The following is a 20,795-nucleotide window of genomic DNA, read 5'->3' as shown; positions in this document are numbered from 1 at the left end:
AAAGAAGCAGACAGCTTCTCACCCTTCCCAGGCAGCCAAGGGCTGTCATTGAACTACAACTGTGTAAGTGCTTTCAAACCCATTTTGAGATGTTCTGATTGCTGACAGTGCCATGGAACTAAGAACAGGGCTGTTTTAAAAGATTCTCCACCTCCCAGAGATGGAGGAGGCACCCACAGGCCAAAGGATGAGTGAGGTGAACACACAGACACAGGACAGGACCAGGAGTTTAATTTGAACACAGTAAGTTGAGTACAGCAGCTGAACTCCTTGAGTCCATCTGGCTTCACATCATATCAGTTGGTGGCTGATAGCATCTGGCTCGGAGTTGTTCCACCAGGAATCCATTCCCAGTTTCAGGAGGCTGAATCCATCCCTGCAGTGCCTGTTGCCACCCCAGGCTGGCTGCTGCGCTGCTCAGTTTTCATACTTGTGCTTGATGTGTTTCCACAGTTTCTGCATGCAAAACAAGCAGGGAGGAAAAAAAATCAAGATGTTTCAGGCAGTTTCTCAGTGGGGTTGGGATAACAGACTCCAAAATGCAAATTTATCCTGTCTGGAGAGGTGGTGATGGAGTCCTGTACACAGGGCTGCACGTGGGGGCTCCTGGCTTCTAATCTGGACAGGGAGGAAGCTGCAGAGATTCCCCTGGATTAGTGGCCCAGAGACACTGCCTTGAATTCCCACCCAGACTGGAGAGAGCAGTTCTGCTCCTGCACATAAGTGATGTACAGAATAATCCTATTCATGGGATCAGGGAATGGTTTCAGTTGGAAGGAATCTTAAAGCTCATCCAGTTCCACCCCCTGCCATGGGCAGGAACACCTTTCACTATGCCAGGGTGCCCCAAGCCCCATGTTCAACCTGGCCTTGGGCACTTCCAGGGATCCAGGGGCAGCCACAGCTTCTCTGGGCACCCTGTGCCAGGGCCTGCCCACCCTCCCAGGGAACAATTCCTGCCCAATATCCCATCCAGCCCTGCCCTCTGGCAGTGGGAAGCCATTCCCTGTGTCCTGTCATTTCAGGCCCTTGTCCAAAGTCCTTCTCTCATCTCCCGGAGCCTCTGTAGGCCCTGAATGGGGCTCTAAGGTCTCCCCCAAGCCTGCCTCGGTATCCCGCACTCATTACCCATCACTACTGTACTTAGGAACCTACGAACGACTTGACTGCTCTCACCCAAGGTTCACACTGAGGACACCCAAGGCCACCAGCCCTTATCCCCTTCCTCTGCCAAGGACAGATCGGCCAAGCCGCGGGACTACAGAGCACAAAAGAAGTTCCTTCCACCCCTCCCGCTCTCCCCTGCCTTGCACGCCCCTTCCAGCCGGCCAGAGAAGCCCAAGGACACCCCGAAGCCCCGACCACTGAGCGCCGCGACAGCCGCGGAGCCCCTCGGGCGCGGCCGAGCCGCAGTGACCCTCAGTGAGCGCCGGGGCCGAGCCGCGGGCCTGGGGCTGCTGGAGCGCGGCCTCCAAGGGGCCCAGCGGGGCCGGCCTGACCTTCAGCGCTGGGCCCGCGCCCAGGCAGCCCCAGCGGGCCCTTACACAGCCCTTACCCCTTCGTTGAGGTGCTCAAAGAGCGCGTCCGCGCCCTGGTCGAAGGCGCGCTCGAAGACCACCGCGCCCAGCACGATCGACAGCGCGAACGTGGAGCTGCGGCGGAACAGCGACCCGTACACCTTCTTCAGCAGCACCATCTTGGCCGCACGCTCCGCGCCTGCGCCGCGCGCAGGGGCTGTCGGGAGATGTAGGCGGTGCTCTGTAATTCGCACGGAGTGCCCGCGGGGCATGCTGGAAGTTGTAGGCCGTGCTCAGTGCGGTTTGTGACCTGAGCAAGCGCTGTTGCCGTAGGGTGTTGTGGGAGTTGTAGGCGGTGCGACGCGGGCCGGGCCGGAGGTGGGTGATCGTGGCCGGGGTGCTGGGGGTCCCTGCGAGCGATCCCTGCGAGGTTCCGCTCGTCCCGTCCCTCCCGTCTTGTCCTCAGTGGCCTCCGCGGTCTCTGCCCGGCTTTGTCCGGTGGAACCGGCCCGGCCGTGGCTGGGCCGGGACCCTGACGGGGCTGGGGCCGGGGGGCAGCGGGGCGGGAGGACTGAGGGGGCAGAGACACCCCGGGCCAGCCCTGCCCAGCCGGGGTGTCCCGCCAAGGGTGACAGGGACAGGAAAGAGGCTGCGGTCACTGCCCTCAGCTCACCCCCGGAAGGTGGGTGAGAGGGTATTTAGGGTGTTTTCTGCAGTTTCGGGTTGCAGAAAGTGGTTGGTGTCGGTGTTGGGAGAGTGGGAGAGGGGTGTGGGGCTCATGAATCATGGAATGGTTTGCTTGGAAGGGACCTTGAAGTTTATCCAGTGCCATCCCCTGCCATGGGCAGGGACAACTTCCACTGTCCCAGGCTGCTCCAAGCCCCAGTGTCCAACCTGGCCTTGGACACTTCCAGGGATCCAGGGGCAGCCACAGCTTCTCTGGGCACCCTGTGCCAGGGCCAGAGGATGCTCTGACAGCTGCTCCAGAGGCCTCGGGAGGAGTGGGACCTGGCCCCATGTAAAAGGGGACATGTTCCCATTTGCTGCCCTCTGTTTCTCTCTTTTTAACCTCAGTGAGGGCAGAGCAGCCCTGAGGTGACTCTAGCACAGATGGGAGAGGAGCAACTTTGGGTTTAGGAAGGCAGAACAGACAGGGACACAGGACAGGGGAATCCTGACACTGAAACTGTTTCCCCACAGGGCTGTTGTTAAACAAGTGTTTACATTAAATTCCAGACCAGACCCTCAAGTGACTGCTCTGTGGCTGCTCTGTTGTTTTGTTTGTCTCACCCACTCAGAAGTAGCACATGGTCTGGCTGCAGAGTAATTTCTACTGATTTATTTATTTATATTTTTTTACTCATGCAGTGACTATGAGGATCTGTGGGATTTTTCTGGGTTAGGACAAAACCTCTGCTGGTTCTGGAAGCCTGGAAGGTGCCTGGCACATTCCTGTGCAGTGTTATCCCTTTGGAACCCCAGAATATCCTGAATTGGAAGGGACCTACAGGATCATCCAGCCCCTGTCCCTGCCCAGACCCCCCAACAATCCCACCCTGTCCATCCCTGGCAGCGCTGTCCAAACGCTCCTGGAGCTCTGGCAGCCTCGGGGCCGTGCCCATTCCCTGGGGAGCCTGGGCAGTGCCAGCACCCTCTGGGGGAGGGAAGAACCTTTCCCTGAGCTCCAGCCTGAGCCTGGGCAGTGCCAGCACCCTCTGGGGGAGGGAAGAACCTTTCCCTGAGCTCCAGCTTGAGCCTGCCCTGGCTCAGCTCCAGCCATTCCCTAGGTGCTGTCCCTGTCCCAGGAAGCAGAGTTCAGAAAAACTCAGTTTTTATTTTTCAAATGTAACTGCTCTGGATTATCTAAGACAAATTCCCCCAACTGCCCATTAATAGCTGCCATGAGGTTTGTGTGTGGTCGGGTTGGTTTTGATCCTGAATCAACCAATGGATTTCCAGTAGAAGGTGTCCCTACCTGTGGCATGGGTTGGAATGAGATGAGCTTTAAGGTCCTTTCTACCCAACCATTCCATGATTCTATGACAGGACACAGGGAATGGCTTCCCACTGCCACAGGGCAGGGCTGGATGGGATATTGGGAAGGAATTGTTCCCTGGGAGGGTGGGCAGGCCCTGGCACAGGGTGCCCAGAGAAGCTGTGGCTGCCCCTGGATCCCTGGAAGTGCCCAAGGCCAGGTTGGACACTGGGGCTTGGAGCAGCCTGGGACAGTGGAAGGTGTCCCTGCCCATGGCAGGGGGTGGACCTGGATGAGCTTTAATGTCCCTTCCAACTCAAATCATTCCATGATTCCATGATTTCCTCTGGGTGTAATGGAAAACAGGATGTGTGCCTCTGTCATTGGGAAGGTGCTGGCAGACTCTGCTGCCATTCCAAGTCTCCCTGCAGATCTGAGCCCATTTAAATTGGCAGCTGAGTATCATAAGGCTGACACTTGGATTTAATTAATTCACATCTGCCTGGGTATCCAAAGTGGCTGGAATGGCCCCGAGCCCGGGCTGTGAGAAAGCAGGAAATTGAGGTCAAGGCCCAGCAGCACCTCCCGGGGCTCGGGGCTCGGTGTGCAGAGCAGCAGCTCCCCCAGGCACAGAGGAGTCTGTGCCCCTTCCCGGGTCACCTTCCTCCCTCTGCCTCTGTAACACCCCCGAGTCCCAGATAAAATCTGATACAGAGCAGCGTGGAGTGTTCTGGCAGCAGCTGGAGAAAGGAAAACGTGGGATGGTGCTCAGGATATCTGGGCTGGAGCTGTACCAAGCCCCTCTCTGTCACCTTCCAGGTGCCTCACAACAGGGTATTGCTCACCCAACAGGGCTCCAGGAGACACAGCACAGCACTGCTATTATATTTTCATACAACACAAAGCCCTGGGTTGTTGTTGGTTTGGTTTTTTTTACATTTGCATTTATTCAGGAAGACTTTTAAGCTGGCACAAAGCCTGGCTGGCAGCATTTAGGGCTGCGGTGGGTCCAGGTCTGAGTTGCCCTGATTCAGTTGCAAATCAGGGCTGGAGATACTGAGAGGAAACGGCCAGGCTGAGGCAGTTCTTTATAGAACAGCTACATTTACTTTATTTCATAATGACTAAGATGGATTTAATTAGGAACCATCTCTATTTTCAGCTGAATAATGCTCTTTGTTTACTGCTGGAGCCGTCTGGGGACATGGAAATAGGTTGGTGCTGCTGAGAAGCAGCTTTTTAGTTCTCTGGACTCACAGAGCCCTGGGAAGTGCTGGTGTTGCAGAGAGTTGGCAGAAGCCAGCAAGGTATCCATGCAGTGGAATCGTTGAAAAGATGAGAAAAAGTGTTGGGTATAATCACTGAAGGGGGAAGTCTCACGGAGAATCTGATACTCCTCTAATTGCTTTTTATAATCCATCCATCCCCTGCAATGGGAATTGCCTGGAGAATTTGGGAGCAGGCAGCTGTGGGATGTGGGATCTGGCTGTCTGGAATCTGTAGGAGCTTTCTGCCCTGGTTGTTGGGGGAGGAGGGGGAAGGAGCTTCTGCAATTATTGCTGTCGTGGTGATGAAAGAGAAAGTTTGAAATACAATTTCAAAGGCTGGCTGCTGCTGGGCTTCTGCAGGCAGAATTCCCTGGGAGATCTCTGGAAACTTGTGTGGGACCACTGCAGAATCTCATTTGTTTTCCCTGTTTGCAGCATTCTTTTCTGCAGAGATGGAGTGCAGGAGCCAGCAGCTGAGACAGGGAGCGTTTTGTGTCATCAGGAACTTTGGGAGACTATGGAATAACATGTGGAACAGGGGTTTTTCAGTATTTAAAAGTAGACCCTGCCAGTAGGCCTGATTTGTTCCCTCTGAATTCCAGCAGCCCCATCACCATGCTGCAAACGTGGCTGCAAAACTCAGGGATGTAAAGGATGAGGGAATTTGTGGCTCCATGCTCATTAAGCAGCACTTGGGTTTGGATTCTTGGGCTGGAGGAGGATGATTTCAGACCTCAAGCCCTGCAGAGCTGAGTTGGGATCAGCCCAGGGCAGGGGGGATTTGGGGTCCCAGCACACATGGCCAGCCCTCAGCCCCCTAGGAAAGAACCTCAGCACGAGATTTCCAGTTCACTTGGAATATCTGAACATTTTACCTTCAGTGTGGAGGTTTTCAATCCAATTTAAAAAATCTCAGGTCTTCCCATCGAGTGCAGCTTTGCTTTAACTTGTGGTTTGAGGCCTTGGAGATTTCCAGGAGCTTGATTTCAAAGCAGCAGTTGCTGGGAGCAGGAGAGGGGAGGGAATGTGGTGCTGGTGCTTCTGCTGGGATGGATGTGTGGCAGGAGCTTTCAGCCCTGCCTGAGCTGGAAATGCTGGGCTCTGAGGGATTGCCTGGAGCTCTGCTCTCCACACTGAGCCGGAGGGATCGGCCAGGGGGCTGCCATTGATTCTGGACTGTTTTATTTATAAAATCTTTATTTCTTGTGCTGATCTCTGTGCCAGTTTTTAAATGCATTTGGCTGTCAAAGTGTCAAAACCTGGAGAATTGCTTTTGGAGTTTATCTCCCAGTCCATCCATCTTTGCCATTCATCAGGAACGTTTATATCCCTCAGAAGAGAGCTTGCAGCTCCTTCAGGGTGTTTGTTGCACCTCCAGCAGGGACAGGTGCCTGAAGGATTAGACACAAGCTGATCTCACCTGCACTGACAGTGGCTCCAGGCCCAGCACAGGTGGGAGCTCCCAAATTCTCTTGTGATCTTAGTGCTGTACTCAGAGCAGACACACCTTGGTGCCATAGGCTGGGGAGGATGAGGGGAGCACCCTGTGATGTACAGGAAAAAACAGGTGGCTCAGTGGATTGTAGGAAATGTATCCTGTAATATTTGTAATGCAGCTTCCCACCTGCAGGACAGGTGAGATCAGCTTCTGTTTTATCTTTGAGGATAAAATGAGCTTTGCTGAGTTTCTTCCTTACCTTGCAGAGATCAACATGGGGGAGTTTCCTTCCTCTTTTATATCAGGTTGTGGAAGTTGTGGTCAAGTGTCCCCAGGACCTCCAGCTCCCCTGTTTGCACGTTTGATGGTTTGTGCTGCACCTTCCCTGGAGCCTGTGGCTCTGTTTTCTGTGGTCTGAACTCAGGGAAGGAGAATCCCTGCAGCAGAGCTGTTGTTGCTTTGTGTGACAGAGATAAATGCAGATTAGGCCTTTTCTCCCACATACAGGCAGCAGATCCTGCCCCAGCAGTCTGTGATGGACAAGGATATAAACTGTTGGGTCTCACCTCTTTCTCTGTCTGCCAACCCTAAGTGATTTGAGTTCTCCTCCTTTGGAAGCAGGAGCTGTAAATCCTGGATCCTCTATTCCAATGGCTGAGTGCCGAGGAGCTGCCTGATGATTCCAGGGCATGCTGATGCTGTTCTCCCAGGAGAGAGATGGGGAAAAGGTATTTCTGTGACTACTGTGACAGGTCCTTCCAGGACAACCTGCACAACAGGAAGAAACACCTCAATGGAGTGCAGCATCTCCGGGCTAAGAGAGTCTGGTACGATTTATTCCGAGGTGGGTACTCCCAGCTGCCACTCCCTTCCTGGGACTGGGGAGGTGATGGATCAGGGGGGGAGTGGGAAGAGAAAATAAACCAGCACTGATGGTTTATACACTCTGTGTGCCTGGGAATTGAGCACTTGATGCTGCTGCATCAGGCAGTCTCTGACCTGTCTCAGCACACAGCTCCAGGTGTGTTAGTGCCAGCCTGAAGAGTGCAATGGGGGTGGGTTAAACTGGCTGTGAAACCACTGCCTGAGTGTCCCTCTGCTTCCTTCTGGTCCCTGACCAGTCTGGGACTGGACATGATGGGATTTTACTGTGCCCAGGATCTTTACCTGGGCTCATCCCTTGTCTCCCCAGATGCTGCTGCTATCCTGCAGGAAGAGCAAACCAAGAAACCTTGTCGGAAGTTTCTGCAAACAGGTGAGGAGTTTTGAGGAGGAAAGAAGTGCCTGGGCTCCAGCAGCTCCTTCCAGGGCCTGCCTGAGGCTGGAGGGAGGGGTTTGGGTCTGTGTCTGGCATCCAGGTGTGATGGAGCCTGAGTTTGCTTGCACAAAGACCTCCTGTGGGTCATTCTCATGAAACTCTGGCTTTTCCCAGAATTATTACAGTTGGAAAAGATCTTTAAGATCACCAGGTCCAAATGTCAGTGCATCACCACCGTGTTCATCATGAGACCATGTCCCCAGGTGCCACATGCACACACTTCACTGAGCACTTCCAGGGGTGGTGACTGCACCACATCTCTGGACAGCCCATTCCAATGCTTTACAACCCTTTCTGTGAAGAAATATTTCCTAATATCTAATCTAGAGAATTTTGAAACTAAATTTTCAAATCTCACTATTTCATTCCAGGACAGTGTGATTTTGGGTCCAACTGCAGGTTTTCTCACATGACAGAGCAGGACCTGGAGAAGCTGAGTGCCCAGGTTCAAGGTGAGTCCTCTAACAAGACAATGTGAGAGGATCTCTTTGGAGGGAGAGTTGCTGCAGGGGGGTGTGAGGGGTGCAGGGGTGATCCCCTGCTGCCTGCACTGAGCCAGCCAAGCATGGATCCCTCCCTCCTGCTTCCCAGTGCTGTGTGAGCCTGGAAGTGCTGCAGTTTGTCATCTGCTGCCTGCTCTCGAGCTGCTGGCACGAACACAAACCTGGAGCTGAGCAGTGCTGTTACCACTTGGCAGCAAGAGTTTGGAGTGGCCTTTGTGAGCCCTCGGGGTTTTGTTCAGTCAGGGAATAAAAACTGTCAGCAGCAGAGGGCACTGGTACATCACGTCCCCTTAAATTTATGGATTTGATTTCCCCCCACCTTGCTGCTATTACCAGGGAGCTGCTGCTTCCACCCGTGGGAAGAGCTGGTGGGAAGAGCTGTCCTGCTGTCGGGCTGTGAAAGGGGTCCTGGATCCAGAAACAGCCTCTGCTTGGGTGGCTTTGGATGGAAGTGAAGTGTGGGCAGAGGGTGGATGGCAGCTGCTCCCTGCTGGGAGTCTGCAGAGCACTTTTGAACTTTCTCATTCTTGGAACTACTTTTCTTTTATTGAAAAGAGGTGGTAGCTCTGTTTTTTCCATAGGAGTCATTACTTTAGGGGTTAAAGAAAATCACAGAATCACACACAGGGCTGGGAGGGAATGGATCTTAAAACTCATCTCACTCCACCCCTGCCATGGGTAGGGACACCTTCCACTAGACCAGGTTACTCCAAACCCTGTCCAGCCTGGCCTTGGACACTTCCAGGGAGTGTGAGTGAGGTGTTGGTGAGAACTTGTGGATGGTTGAAATCTCCACTGGAGATCATCCAATCCTAACCGGCTGAAAGCAATGTGAGCTCAAGCAGGGTGCTCAGGGCCATGTCCAGTTGTATTTTGAATATCTCAAGGCTGGAGACTCTATGGATGACCTGATCCACTGTTTGACTAGGTTGATATAAAAATGTGTGATTTTAAAAATATTTAAATAAAAATTCCTGATGGGAACTCCTGTATTTTGGGTTGTGCCTGTTGTCTCTGTACTGGGGAGCCCAGCAGTGGGAACAGCACCCAGATGTGGCCTCACAGTGTGGAGCAGAGAAGAAGGATTCCTTCCCCAGCCTGGTGTCCCAGTGTAGCCCAGCTTGGAGCAGCTCTCATGCCCACATCCTCGCTGCAGCCAGCTGCTGTTTTGCCTGGAGTCTGGCAAAGCCAGGCTGAAGTGTTGAAGTGTGGGATGTGAGACAGGGAGTGTGCAGGGGTAGAGCCTCTCTTAGCCCTCAGAGGGATCCCATGTGGGGAGGAAGAGCTCAGGGGAGCCAGGGGGAGGCAGGCAGGCAGCACAGAGCTATTCCAGGCTGTGCTGAGTCAGTGAGAGCCCCCGAGGTGATTCTGAATCAATCTCTGAGCGCCGCTCAGTCGATAAAGCCACAGTGGGACCAGAGCTCTCCAGCTCTTCCCAGAGTCACCTTCCAGCCAGAGCCTCACCCTGACCCCTCTCTGCTGGGCTCCCAAGGGTGGCACAGAGTGACAGGCACAGGAGCCTGTGGCATTTCCAGGTACTGGCTGTTCCTGCAGGAGAAGGGGAGCTCTCTGGAGCGGAGCAGGGAAGGCTGGCAGCTGCTCTGTGCTCAGGCAGCTTTCCTTGCCAATTACACTTGTTATTGAGTATTGACTTGTGGCAAATGGGTCAGTGTAAGTGCAGCATTGGCTGGTGAGAGCCAATTCCGGGGAGATTACTGGGAAACCTTGCATTTGTGTTCTGGAGTCAAACATTTCATTTGCCAATTAGCCCTGAAGGAGTGACAGCCAGGAGAGAGGGAGTGCTTGGTTGGAGAGTTCAGTCCTCCTCACCTCTCATGGTGTGGCTTCTTGCATCACAGACTCCAGCTCTGATCACAGAGTTTGGAGGAATTTGGTGCAGGGAAAGGCTCGGCAGGATTTGGTGGAAGAGAGGCACAGCCTGTAACAGAGAGGATGGAATGATCAGACACATCTGGTGAGTCATGGGGACATTCCAGGACTCCTTCAGCTGCCAAAGCACCTGGCTCAGGTGCTGGGGCTGAGGGCAGAGCTGAGGGCAAGCTCGTGTGTGGCAGGTGTGTAATTCATGCAGGATCCTCTGTCAGTAATGTCCCACTTGCATTCCCACTCAGTCTCAGGATCTCTGAGCCATCCCAAGCCACAGCCAGTGGGTTTGGAGCAATCTGGACCAGGCTGCCTCTCACTGACCCAGCTGGGAGATTTTGGCAGGTTTGGAGCCAGGGTTTGTCAGGGATTTGAGATGAGCTGAGAGGCTCCAGAGCCTTCCCAAGCCTGAGGGGACCATTCTGGGGGTGGCCAGGCTGGTGGGGGATGCTCTCCTGGTGTGCCCACAGTGCTGCTTAACCCCCTTTTGTCACCTCTGGTGCAAGCAAAGCCTTGTCTGACTTTTTTTTAACCCAGCTAAACCATGATGGCACTTTTTTATCATAGAAATATTGAACCTGTCCCTGAGTCCCTGTGAGTGTTTGGTGTTGGTAGCTCTGTGTCTGTGAACTCACCTTGATAACAAAGCATTTTTATCACAGCCAAAGGAAATGTGACATTATCCTTAACATTTGGCCTTTTTATTGCTGGGAGTTCACCCTGTAGTTTGTGTAAGTTTTGTGGGCTAAGTAGGAAAATTTCTAGATGATTCCATGTTCTAGAACAGCTTGGAGCCTGGCCTACTTTGGCATCAGCATCTCTGCACCCTGTAGAATATCCTCATCAAGAAGCAACAGTTTACACCTTCAGAAGGGAGGGAGCTCATATTCCCAGCTGTTCTCCCATCAAAGCATTAGCCTTCTGCATCTGCTGCATCATTCATCAGCCAGACACTTCCAGGCTGTCATTTTAAGTACAGTTATGTCAGGAAGAGTCACTGTCAAATTGCCATCTCCTTGCTCAGAGTTATTGGCTCCCTGCTAATCTCTGTCCCTGGTGCAGGCAGGATCGACCTGGCTGGGCCAGCCAGGGCTGCCAGAGGAGGGCACAGCTGGTGAGTGTTTGCAGGGTGTCCATGAGGTTGAAAGGATCAGAAGGACCCTGCTGGGGTGGCTGGAGTGCAGTCCCTTGTTTGGCTGCTCCGATTGCAGGGGCTGCTCAGCCTCATCTCAGCCACGCTCTGGTGCTGTTCCTGTGCTCTGCAGGAGTTGGGGTTCCACATCATCCACCAGGGAGGCAGCTGAGGGATTTCATGTTCATCTCCTTGCTGGGTGACCTGCCCATACTAGGGGTCCATCTCTCACACAGCAATGCCTTTTTCAAGAAGAAAACCCATGGGGAGAGAAGATAAATGTGGACCCCACTCTGGCATCATTAGAGGCACTTCAGGACTACAGATGCTCTTTTAATTGGCTGTAATTGGACTTTGAAGCAAACACCAAAGTGAGGAGGAGAAGGGGGAAGCATCTTTACACCTGCCTGGCTGCACAGCCACGTGTGGGGAGCAAGGGCTGGTGAAGGCCTTTCGGAGCTGCTCCTTGGAATAGCTGTTGGCATTCAGGGAATATTTCCAATTTCAGGGTGCATTTGGTGGTCCCTGGATGGGGACATCATCAGGGTGGGCAGGGCTGGAGGGTTGCCTGTCCCTGCTGCTGTATTTGGGAGGTTGGGAATGCTCTGGAGCAGCAGCTCCTGGAGCTGTGAGAACAGGAGACAGCTGGGTATCTTTCTTATGTGGATACCTGGGCCCTCATTTGAGGCAGTGCAAATCCAGAGTGGTTCCATGACATCCAGTGAACTTTTCTGCCTGGACCATGAGTTGTGGCTGCTCCATCCCTGGTGTGGTACCTTGGGGCTCCTGCTCTGAACGAGAAGCTTGGGCTGTTTATGGTCTGTTCTCTGTCAAGGCTGGGATTTGGATGAAGAGGAAATCACTGTTGTACAGAGAGATGGGAGAGATTCTCTCCATTGTTTTCTTCCCTGCCTCGTGGAAGCTTCTCAGACACTGCTTGTCTGTCCCCTTGCTGAGGTGGGATGTGCTTGGGAGGTGGAAAAACACGGAACAAAGGGAGGTAAAGTGCTGAAGGTTGCCATGTGAGTCTAATCCTGAGTGTGCAGTGCCCAGCTCTCCAGGCTGAGTTTCTTGCCTCCCCATCCCCCCACCTGGCCAGCTGGTTGGGTTGAGTCCAGGTAAGTCTGCCTGGGCTTTGATCAACAACTGTGGGAGACTGGAACATTCCTGTCTCCAGCCTTGTCGGTGGGCACAGAGCAGCAGCCGGACATCAGGACCACAGCAGGCTTTCTGTGGTGGCACTGGGCACATCATCACCCCACCCAGCAGCAGCAGCTGAAAAGGCTGGATGACAAATTATCCATCTGGCTGCTCATTGTGTAGCACGTCCCTGCCATCCTGATTTAGTATTCAACAGGCAGATGAATAATTGGTTGCCACCAGTAGGATGAAGTGATCCTTCACTCTGCCCAAGCACTATTAATTTCACACCCTGTCTGCAAAGGTATAATATTTTCCTTAAAACGTGAAACATATGGTGTGTGGGTGTGGGGCAGGCTCCTGAGGGGCACGACTGCAGGTGCCTTGATCCCTAAATGGGATCAGGGGTCCCCCAGAAGGATGGGTGAGCAGGGCTAGGGGAATGACACACAGCTGCCTCTGCTTCCTTTTTATTGTCACCAATATTTGGTTTTCTGAGTTTCCTGTTCTGTTAGCTGAGAAGTTTCCACTAGGCTGGAGATGGGAGATGAGTGTGTCCTCATCCTTGAGTGAGCCATGTCAGGGCTCCTGCTAGACCTGTTCAGCACCTGCAGCTGAGGGACACTGGGGAGCTTTGCTAACCCACAGCTATGGGTTTGTGCCATGCTGTGCCCTTTTCCCCAGGGGATGCCTGTGGGCATCTGTCCCACATGACCCTTCCAGAGTGATTGGAGGGGTTGAAATCTTGATTCAGTAAACAGCACAGGTTCCCCACCAGTTTCCTTCCTTGTTCCTAAACACCACGATAAACAGAGCAAGGAGTGATGGGTTCAAACTGGAAAAGGAGACATTGAGGTTAGGTATAGATTAGACTCAATGACCTGTCTTGAACCTGTTTGATTCTGTAATTCTGTGATGTATGGAAGAAATACCCCTCTGATGGGCACTGGCACAGGGTGCCCAGAGAAGCTGTGGCTGACCCTGGATCCCTGGAATTGTCCCAGGCCAGGTTGGGCAGGGATTGGAGCACCCTGGGACAGTGGAAGGTGTCCCTGCCATGGCAGGGGTGGCAGTGGATGGGATTTGAGGTGACTTCCAACCAAACCATTCCATGGTTCTAAATACAAGAACTTGTCCCCTGGTTCTCCATGCCCTGGTTCTGCCCCAGGCTGGTGACAGCTCTGCCTGGGCTGTGCAGGGGCTGGGGACACATCAGGCAGGGAGCTCCTTAAGCAGCCCTGACAGCAGCTCTGGGATCTGTCTGCTGGCTGGAACACGCACCCAGAACTGTTCAGACTCTCCCGGGCTGCCAAGGCTGCATCGATCTGGACACTGTCCCTGTCATTCCCACCTAACAGGGCAGGGGTGGCACAGTTGCTGCTGCCAGTTGGAGGGACACGGCTCTGGAAACGGCTCAGGGCCAGCCCAGGCTGTTGCAGGCGAGGATGACAGTGATCGGCCTCGGGGGGAGATGTCGGACTCCCCTCCGTGCCCAAAGTGCCACCGTGCTGGTTTAGCTCTTGTCCCCTGCTCTGCCTGGCTGCAGCTGTCACCAGGGATTGCTCCAAGCATCAGATGGCAGGAGGGTGGAGGAGGAGGAGGAGGAGGGGCTGCCACAGGCATGGGGTGCACACTCCACCCTGTGAGACTGTGCAGGGTGATGAGCAGCGGGATTAATGGAGTGAAAGGACAAGGACCTGATGGCCCTTTCTCTCATGGCCCTCCCTCTGATCCAGCTCTCTCTGATCTCAAACCTTTCTCTCAAGCAGGGGAGAAGAGGCTGAAGGAGCTGCAGAGGGAGGGAGCAGATATCCCACCTGGCACCATCGAGGACTGGCTGGACAAGAGAGCCCAGAGGCTGAGTGCGGCTCAGAGTGACAGGTACTGGGAATCATCTGGTGTGGATGCAGAGGGGGATCCCACAGGAGGGCTGGGATAGGGCAGGCTGCAGGGGATCTGAGGTCCCAACACCCCCAGCCAGCGCTCCTGAGGGGCACGTGTGTGGATGCAGCCCTGCCTGCCCCATCAGGAATGTGTGCACAGGTGTCCCCGTGTGCCAGGGACACACTCTGGGGACAAGCCACAGCAGAGGGGTGCCCCTTGCTCTCTGCAGAGTGCACACCTGGAAGGACAGAGCTGGTGCTGTGCTAGGTCATTAACACCCGGGGTTCGGTGTCAGGAGCCTGCTTTCATCTGTTGACAACTCCCCCATCCCCTGCCTGCCAGGGAGGGTGGGGTTGGCTCCTGCTCAGTCTCCATTCAGATTCGGTGCCGGCTGTTTCCTCGCTCACCTGACTGTGCCGCAGGCTTAATGGGATGACATTTGGGCAGGTGCCAAATCTCTCTTCTGTTCTTTCGCTGTTTGTTCACGTCCTCTCCGTGTTTGGACTGAGCAGGATCTTCCTTCTGCTGCTTGTCTGAGCTTGTTGCTGTGGGATTGTTCTGTCCCTCAGCTCGGCCGCCCTTGGCCTTGCAGAGGTGCCCACATTCCTCTCCCCACACTTCACTTGCCCCATTTTGTTTGGGAATCCCTGGAACTTGGGGTAGATCAGCTCTTACAGAAAATAGCCATCACTGTTCCCAGAGGAATTTCCAGACCTTCAGAGCTACTTGGTCATACCCAGAGGAACGTTCAGACCTTCTGAACTTGGTCCCTGCTGCCTCCATAGATGCACAAAACAAATTTCCAGGATTGTTGCTCTTTTTCCAGCCTCTCTGTCCCTGCAGGCTCAGAAAACATCTGCTACAGGAATTAAACACCAACTATTGGAACTTCCCTTTCTCTCTCCAGCCTTGCCAACTCCTCTCCTGAGCATCTCTGTGTTTCCCTTGTGCCCTCCAGCCCCACATTTCATGAGATTGATTTTTACCAATTTCCAAAGGAAACATGGAGTGTGGATTTCCATCAGAAAAGGGTCCAAGGCCCTGCAGTACCACAAGTTCCATGAGTGTGGAAGTGGGTGGAGGAGAGGGATGCCATTAACACCTTCAGAAAGGAAATACTCTTGACCTTGCTGGCCACTAGAGAGTCCTGTGGGACAGCCATTGAGAATGCTCCAGCTGTAGGTGAACCTTTGATAGAGCCCTTGTAGCTCATGAGACCCCAGGGAATTGAGTACCCAGGCAGCATCCTGCCTATTGATCAGTCCTGCTGCTCAGGAAACAGCTCATTAGGTGATGGCTCCACCTTGCAGCATTCCCTCTGCTCCATATCCACTATTCCTGAGCCACAGTGCTGGGGGAACGACAGCAGATATCTCTGCCCAGAGGGGCTGGTGTGTGTCCTCATGGTCCTGCCTCATCTGGGCTCTGAGAATCCTCACTGAGGAGATAAACCTTGAACCAAGTGACTTTGCTCTGTGTCAGTTGCCTGGAAAACACTCCTGGAAAACTACTCCTGTAGTTGGCTCTTGGCCATGGCCCCGCAGGGAGAGGAGGGTGCTGCTTCTCCCCAGGGTTATGTAAAGGAGTTTGATTAGATTTCTTCTGGCATGACAATTAAAAAGATTCATCCTGATTGGAGGTAGAGGCCTGAGAAGCTGCAAGGCTGCTGTCAGGGCTTGTGTGAGAGAACAAATGAGCTTCCTACACTTGGGAATTAATGGGAAAGGTACGTTTCCCGTGAATTTAAACATGCCCTGGTCAAGCTGCAGGAAAGGTAGAGATGGTTCTGGCTCCTGCACTTCTTCATCCCAGTGTGGTGGTTGCAGCAGCAGTAAAGCTGAGGAGAGAGGCAGGGACAGAGTGATTCCCAGGCCATGGAGGGGAGAAACCTCTTCCCTGTGCTGAAGGGTGCTCTGGAGCACACACCCCGCTGCTTTGGCAGCACCTCCATTTCCGAGGGGTCCTTGTCCTTTGGGAAGTGCACAGCTGGCTTGGGATTTGGGCTGCTCAGAAAGAAACATCTGCTGGTTTTGTTTGTTCTTCTTCCAACTCAGCTGTGTGAGGAGTGGGGATGGAGGGGCTGGGACCAGCCTTGCTCCCAGCACCTGGCAGCTGTGCCTGCTGAGCTCCTCTCAAGGGGCTGGGCCCACCCCAGACCCCCTCACCCCAGAGTTCCCACGTGAGTTTTCACTGGCACATGCTGTGTTAGGCTGCTTGGATATGCTGGGAATGGTCACACAACTGTTGTGGTGCTGGTTTTGGGATGGGGGAGTGAATGAACCCATTTGGTGATAACAAAAACCCTCTTGTGCTGGCCCCTTCTCTTTGGGGGCTACTGGAGAGGGCACAGGGAAACCCAGCCCCCAGCATGGCCTTGTTGTCAGACTGACACACTGCTTCTCACCTCATCCCTTCCCATCTCCCCTCACAGTGCTCTTCCTGAGAAACCAGCACCATTCCAGTACCCTCCAGGCTGGCCACCAGTGCAGGAGCTGCCCCCATCCCTACAGGCCCCCCCGCCTGGGGGGTGGCTGGTGCCCCCCAACCTGCAGTGGGGCTGAGGCAGTGGCACCCCCAGAGCCTGGCTGGGGCTGGCTGCCTGCCTCTGCTCCAGGAAAGGGACAGAATTATTTATACACACTTTTACTTCAATAAACCCTCCTCCTGCCTGTTGCAACCTCTGTGTGTTGTGTTCCTGCTTGCCCTGCAGCCTCCCATGGGCTGAGCCTCTCCCCTAGCTCTGTTCCTGCCTCTGGAACAGGGACCTGAGCTCAGGAGAGCTCCAGCCCTGCACAGGGGTTGTTTTTCACCTGGAGTAACATTCCCCATTTCCCAGGTGGGATCTATCCATTCAGATCCCTGCTGCCTGCTCTGCCTGCTCTCAGTCCAGCTCCATGCTGGGTTCTGTCATCCAGGCTGGACAACATCCCAGGCTTTTAGAACTGATGTTTCATTTCCTCGTGTGTTTGTGCCCGTTTGTTCCTGATAAATTCAGAGTGTGACCCTGCCTAAGTCCAGGTGCTGAGAGCTCCCAAGGGAGAGCCTGGGGAGCTTCCCTAAGCCCTGCTCCTGCTGTGCTGGAGGTGAGGGGCAAAGAGGGAAAATACCCCATGGTTTCTCCACAGTAACAGTTTGAGTCATCTCTCCTTGCTGGTAAAGCATGGGGATGGAGGCCCTTGGCTGTCTCAGGAGGGGAGTGGGGTGCTGCAGCTCCAGGGGCAGGGGGGATCCTGTCCAGCAGCATCCCAGGAGGCAGCTCAGGCAGCAGGTTTGTCCAGGAGGGCTGTGCCTGCTGCCAGAGCATTCCAGGTTTGGCTGGGCAGGGAGGTGGTGGGTCCAGATTCATGAAGAGCACAGGCAGGAGCCAGCTGCCTATGGCCAAATCCTGCCTGGATTGCTCCAGCAGGGCAGAGCTCCCACCTCAGAATGTGATGGCAAATTGTCACAGGAGCATCAGCAGCCTCATCCTGTGATGGGCTCTGACAGGAGCAGGGACTGGATGTGATAGCAGCCAGCCTTGGCTGGAGCCTGGATGAGCTTTAGGTCCAAATAGAGAATATTTTTATCCTTCTAGACTGGAGCCCTGGGCTTACTGGAGAGCAGGAGCACAGGTCTTGGGCTTGGAAGATGCAGTATCAGCCCTGGGTCCTGTCCTCACTTCCATGTGCAGGACTGGTGGATTAATAAGAGCACCCAGGTGGCTCCTCTTTGGAATGGATGGAAGTTCCTGGAGTAAGGGAACCTTACCCCCAAGGAAATGGGAAGTGGGAACCCCCTAAGGGCTGTGGGATGCTCCAGAGTGGGAACTGGGCCTGTTCTCTCCCAGCTTGGCACATCCCTGTGTCCCAGCCTGGCACAGGGGAAGACTCGTGGGGAATGTTGAGGGGCTGCACTGACTGGGGGGACAGTGTCTGCTCTGCTGGTGGCAGCCAGGACACACTCCCAGACACCTTCTGAGGCCACCAGCAGCAACAGATCAACCACTCCAATCCCTTCCATGGATTTTATTTTTCCCAGTCACCATCAAAATCTTCCCTGTTCCATGTGTTGATTGTTGCTGTGCTTTGATCAGCCCCCAGGCCTGTCCTCTGTCTGTTCCAGTCCTGGTGGGTTTTCCGGCTGATCCAGGAGGTGTTGCTTTACCTACTACTCCCAAACTTCAGGGCTCCCCAGATCCAGCTTAAATTAGATAGAGTTCTCTGGGCAAGCTCTGGAACCCAACTGTAAATGAAAATTCCAGTGTAAAACACAACAGCTGCAGCCTTTCCATGCTCTTCCTTGCTCCCAAGGAGTTGAACTGCTCTGGAAGCAAAAATTCCCAATAAAAGCTGAAAGGCAAGAGCAGGAGCATTCCCTGCTGAGCTCAAGCCTGTCCAGGGGAAGGTGAGAGAAGCTGGCAAGAGAGATCCATTAAAATTGGGGTTTCCCCACAAAAACTGCAGCATGTGTGGCCAAAAGGCTGAGCCCAGCATCACCTGCAGGATGTTGTGGATTCGTGGAGCTGTGTAACTCCTGGGGGTGGAGGAGGCAGGGTTTGTGGGGTTTGTGTCACAGGGGGTGGCAGGAGGTGTGACAGGGCCATGTGGGCTCATCCATGGGGAAAGGCCACGGGAGGAGGGCACCAAAGCAGGATGGGGCTCTGGCTCCTTCCCACAGGGATGGCTGCTGCCTGATCCCAAAGGATGCTGCAGGGATGGACTCACTGTCCCCGTGGTGGGGGTGAGGAGCTGCTGCCCAATAGTGAAGCCCGAGCCAAAGTGCCTTTGCTGGAGCAAGAACCAGAGTAATTTATCGGGAAGCTTTTAGGGAAATGAGAGGCTGCTGGGCCCCTGCCAAGCACAGCCCTGCTGGGCTCTGCCCGTGTCCTCTGGCAGCTCTTGCTGGGAGAGAGGGGGACAGGAGCAGGAGTGGGAATGGGGACAGGATGTGGACTGGGGTGAGGACAGGACAGAGAGAGGGCTGGAAAAAAGGATTGGAATGGGGGTAGACATAGGGTCAAGGATGGGGATTGAGGGAGGGGAGGGGGGCAGAGTTGGAAATAAGTGTGGGAATGGGGGTAGGGAGGAGATGGGGGTGGAGGTGGGATGGGGATGGGACAGCAGTGGGGATGGGGAGAGGGGAAAGGGATCAAGAGAGGAATGGAAATAAGGATGGGAACAGGACTGAGGATGGGACAAGGACAGGGGTGGGAATGGGACCTAGACAGGGATGGAGCTGAGCCCATCCCACACATCTTGCAGCACAAGAGAGAGAAACAACCATTACCAACTTCTTCCCTTCCTATCCCAAACACTTCCCAGAGCAATGGAATCGCAACCCTGCAACCCCTGCTGGGTTTGCTACCACTTCTGCTCCGTTGTCCCCATGTCCAGGGAACCTGTGCAGGGTCCTGCTCCCTCCCACCTCCCCTCGCCCGCGGCTGTCCCCACCTCCCGGCACATTCCCTTTGTTTTTCCCTTTCCTGGCGGTCCCTTAATTGAATTATCCCGGAGCATCTCTGTTGCAGCAGCCGCAGTGATCCGTCGCCGCTGCGGCAGAGCAGGGACCCCGCTCCTGCATCCCGCCTGCTCCGGGATCGGGAGCTGCCATTCCAAACCTGCCCCAAGAAATCCGTTCTGCCGATTCCCATTAAAATTAATTGAGCAGCTTTGAAACGCTGAGCTTGGGGGATGGCGTTATTTCTTTTATCTAATTTTTTCTTTTATGTTATTGTATTTTCTGGCAAATTAAATTGTCTTTTTTTTCCGTCTCTTATGTTTATTCACAGTGTCTATAATAGACCTAGTTAAAAAAAAAAAAATATATATATATACATGTCTCTGAGGCCACGTGGTTCCTTTGGAAATGCCAGTCCATAAAAAAATCCAAACTTTCTGCAGGGAGATGGATGAAATTTCATTACAGATGCGGAGCCTCCCGCACTTTGCCAGGCAGCTGGAATTATTTCATTGCCGTAGAGCACTTCCCATTTCCATTTCTCATTTGGACGTTCGCTTCAATTTGTTTGATAAATTAAGAGAAGATCAAAAAAGGCCCCACCCGAGCCCCGGATCAATAAAATGCCACCAATTCCTCCTGGCATCCCAAAAATGTGGTGTCCCCCCCGTGGTGCTGCAGGGTGGGAATTCCCATGCCCGTGCAAGGAAATGTGTTTTACCCCTGGGAGCAGCCAGGGAGGTGAAGGTGGGGATGTCCCAGCCTCAGTGTCATGGGATGGGCTCCTCCAGCCCCGTTCCCAGTGGGAAGTGCCCCATCATGGGGGAGCAGCAGCTTTGCCTGATTCTGTCCCAGCCTCGAGCACTTCCTTGTTTTTATTTATTCCTTTAATCTCTTTGCCATTAAAAATGCATTGCTGGGGGCTCGGGGAGGACGATCCATTTGGTGGGAATGGGCTCCCACAGCACGCGCAGATGTGAGGGGTGAGATTCCCAATGTCCCTCAGCCTGGGGGGCTCACACCAAAGCCAGCTCCCTGTGGTGTAAATCAGGACTAACAGGGCCACTACTAGCCTTGGTACAGGATCCCCAGCTTGGCCCAGGAATTGTGACCCTGTGGAGCCTCTCTGAGCACACAGACAGATCCTGGTTCCTGCTGGAATTATTGTTAATTCAGATTAAAGCACTTCCGGGAAGGGGCTTGGGCTGAGCATCCTGCCCATCGAGGGTTCATCAAACCCAACATAAAATATCAGGGCATGAGATGTGGAGAGGGGGATAAAACCACTGGGATCCGTGGA

General features: G+C 53.9%; 2 protein-coding genes across 3 annotated transcripts; one reads left to right on the top strand and one right to left on the bottom strand.

The window, feature by feature from the left end:
• Positions 1–209: 209 nt before the first annotated feature.
• LOC117004843 (cytochrome b-c1 complex subunit 9) lies at positions 210–1,743 on the bottom strand. The gene is made up of 2 exons (XM_033075967.1): positions 1,556–1,743; positions 210–456 (listed from the first exon to the last, which is right to left on the bottom strand). The coding sequence occupies exons 1-2, from the start codon at positions 1,694–1,696 to the stop codon at positions 418–420; spliced, it is 180 nt and encodes a 59-aa protein (XP_032931858.1). The 5' UTR covers positions 1,697–1,743; the 3' UTR covers positions 210–417.
• A 48-nt stretch (positions 1,744–1,791) lies between these two features.
• On the top strand, positions 1,792–16,736 carry ZMAT5 (zinc finger matrin-type 5). 2 transcript variants are annotated; one of them, XM_033075965.2, is made up of 6 exons: positions 1,792–1,895; positions 6,820–7,042; positions 7,391–7,453; positions 7,888–7,968; positions 13,945–14,056; positions 16,491–16,736. In XM_033075965.2, exons 2-6 carry the CDS (start codon positions 6,916–6,918, stop codon positions 16,618–16,620), a joined length of 513 nt encoding a protein of 170 aa, XP_032931856.1. In that variant the 5' UTR covers positions 1,792–1,895; positions 6,820–6,915; the 3' UTR covers positions 16,621–16,736. The 2 variants fall into 2 exon arrangements, with proteins under 2 accessions (XP_032931856.1, XP_032931857.1); XM_033075966.2 differs by having other exon boundaries at positions 1,801–1,895; positions 6,817–7,042.
• Positions 16,737–20,795: the final 4,059 nt, after the last annotated feature.

This window comes from Catharus ustulatus, chromosome 18, assembly GCF_009819885.2.
Source record: "Catharus ustulatus isolate bCatUst1 chromosome 18, bCatUst1.pri.v2, whole genome shotgun sequence".
Lineage (NCBI taxonomy): Eukaryota > Metazoa > Chordata > Aves > Passeriformes > Turdidae > Catharus > Catharus ustulatus.
The sequence above is the reverse complement of the archived record's forward strand: the minus strand, read 5'-3'. Positions and strand labels throughout refer to the sequence as shown.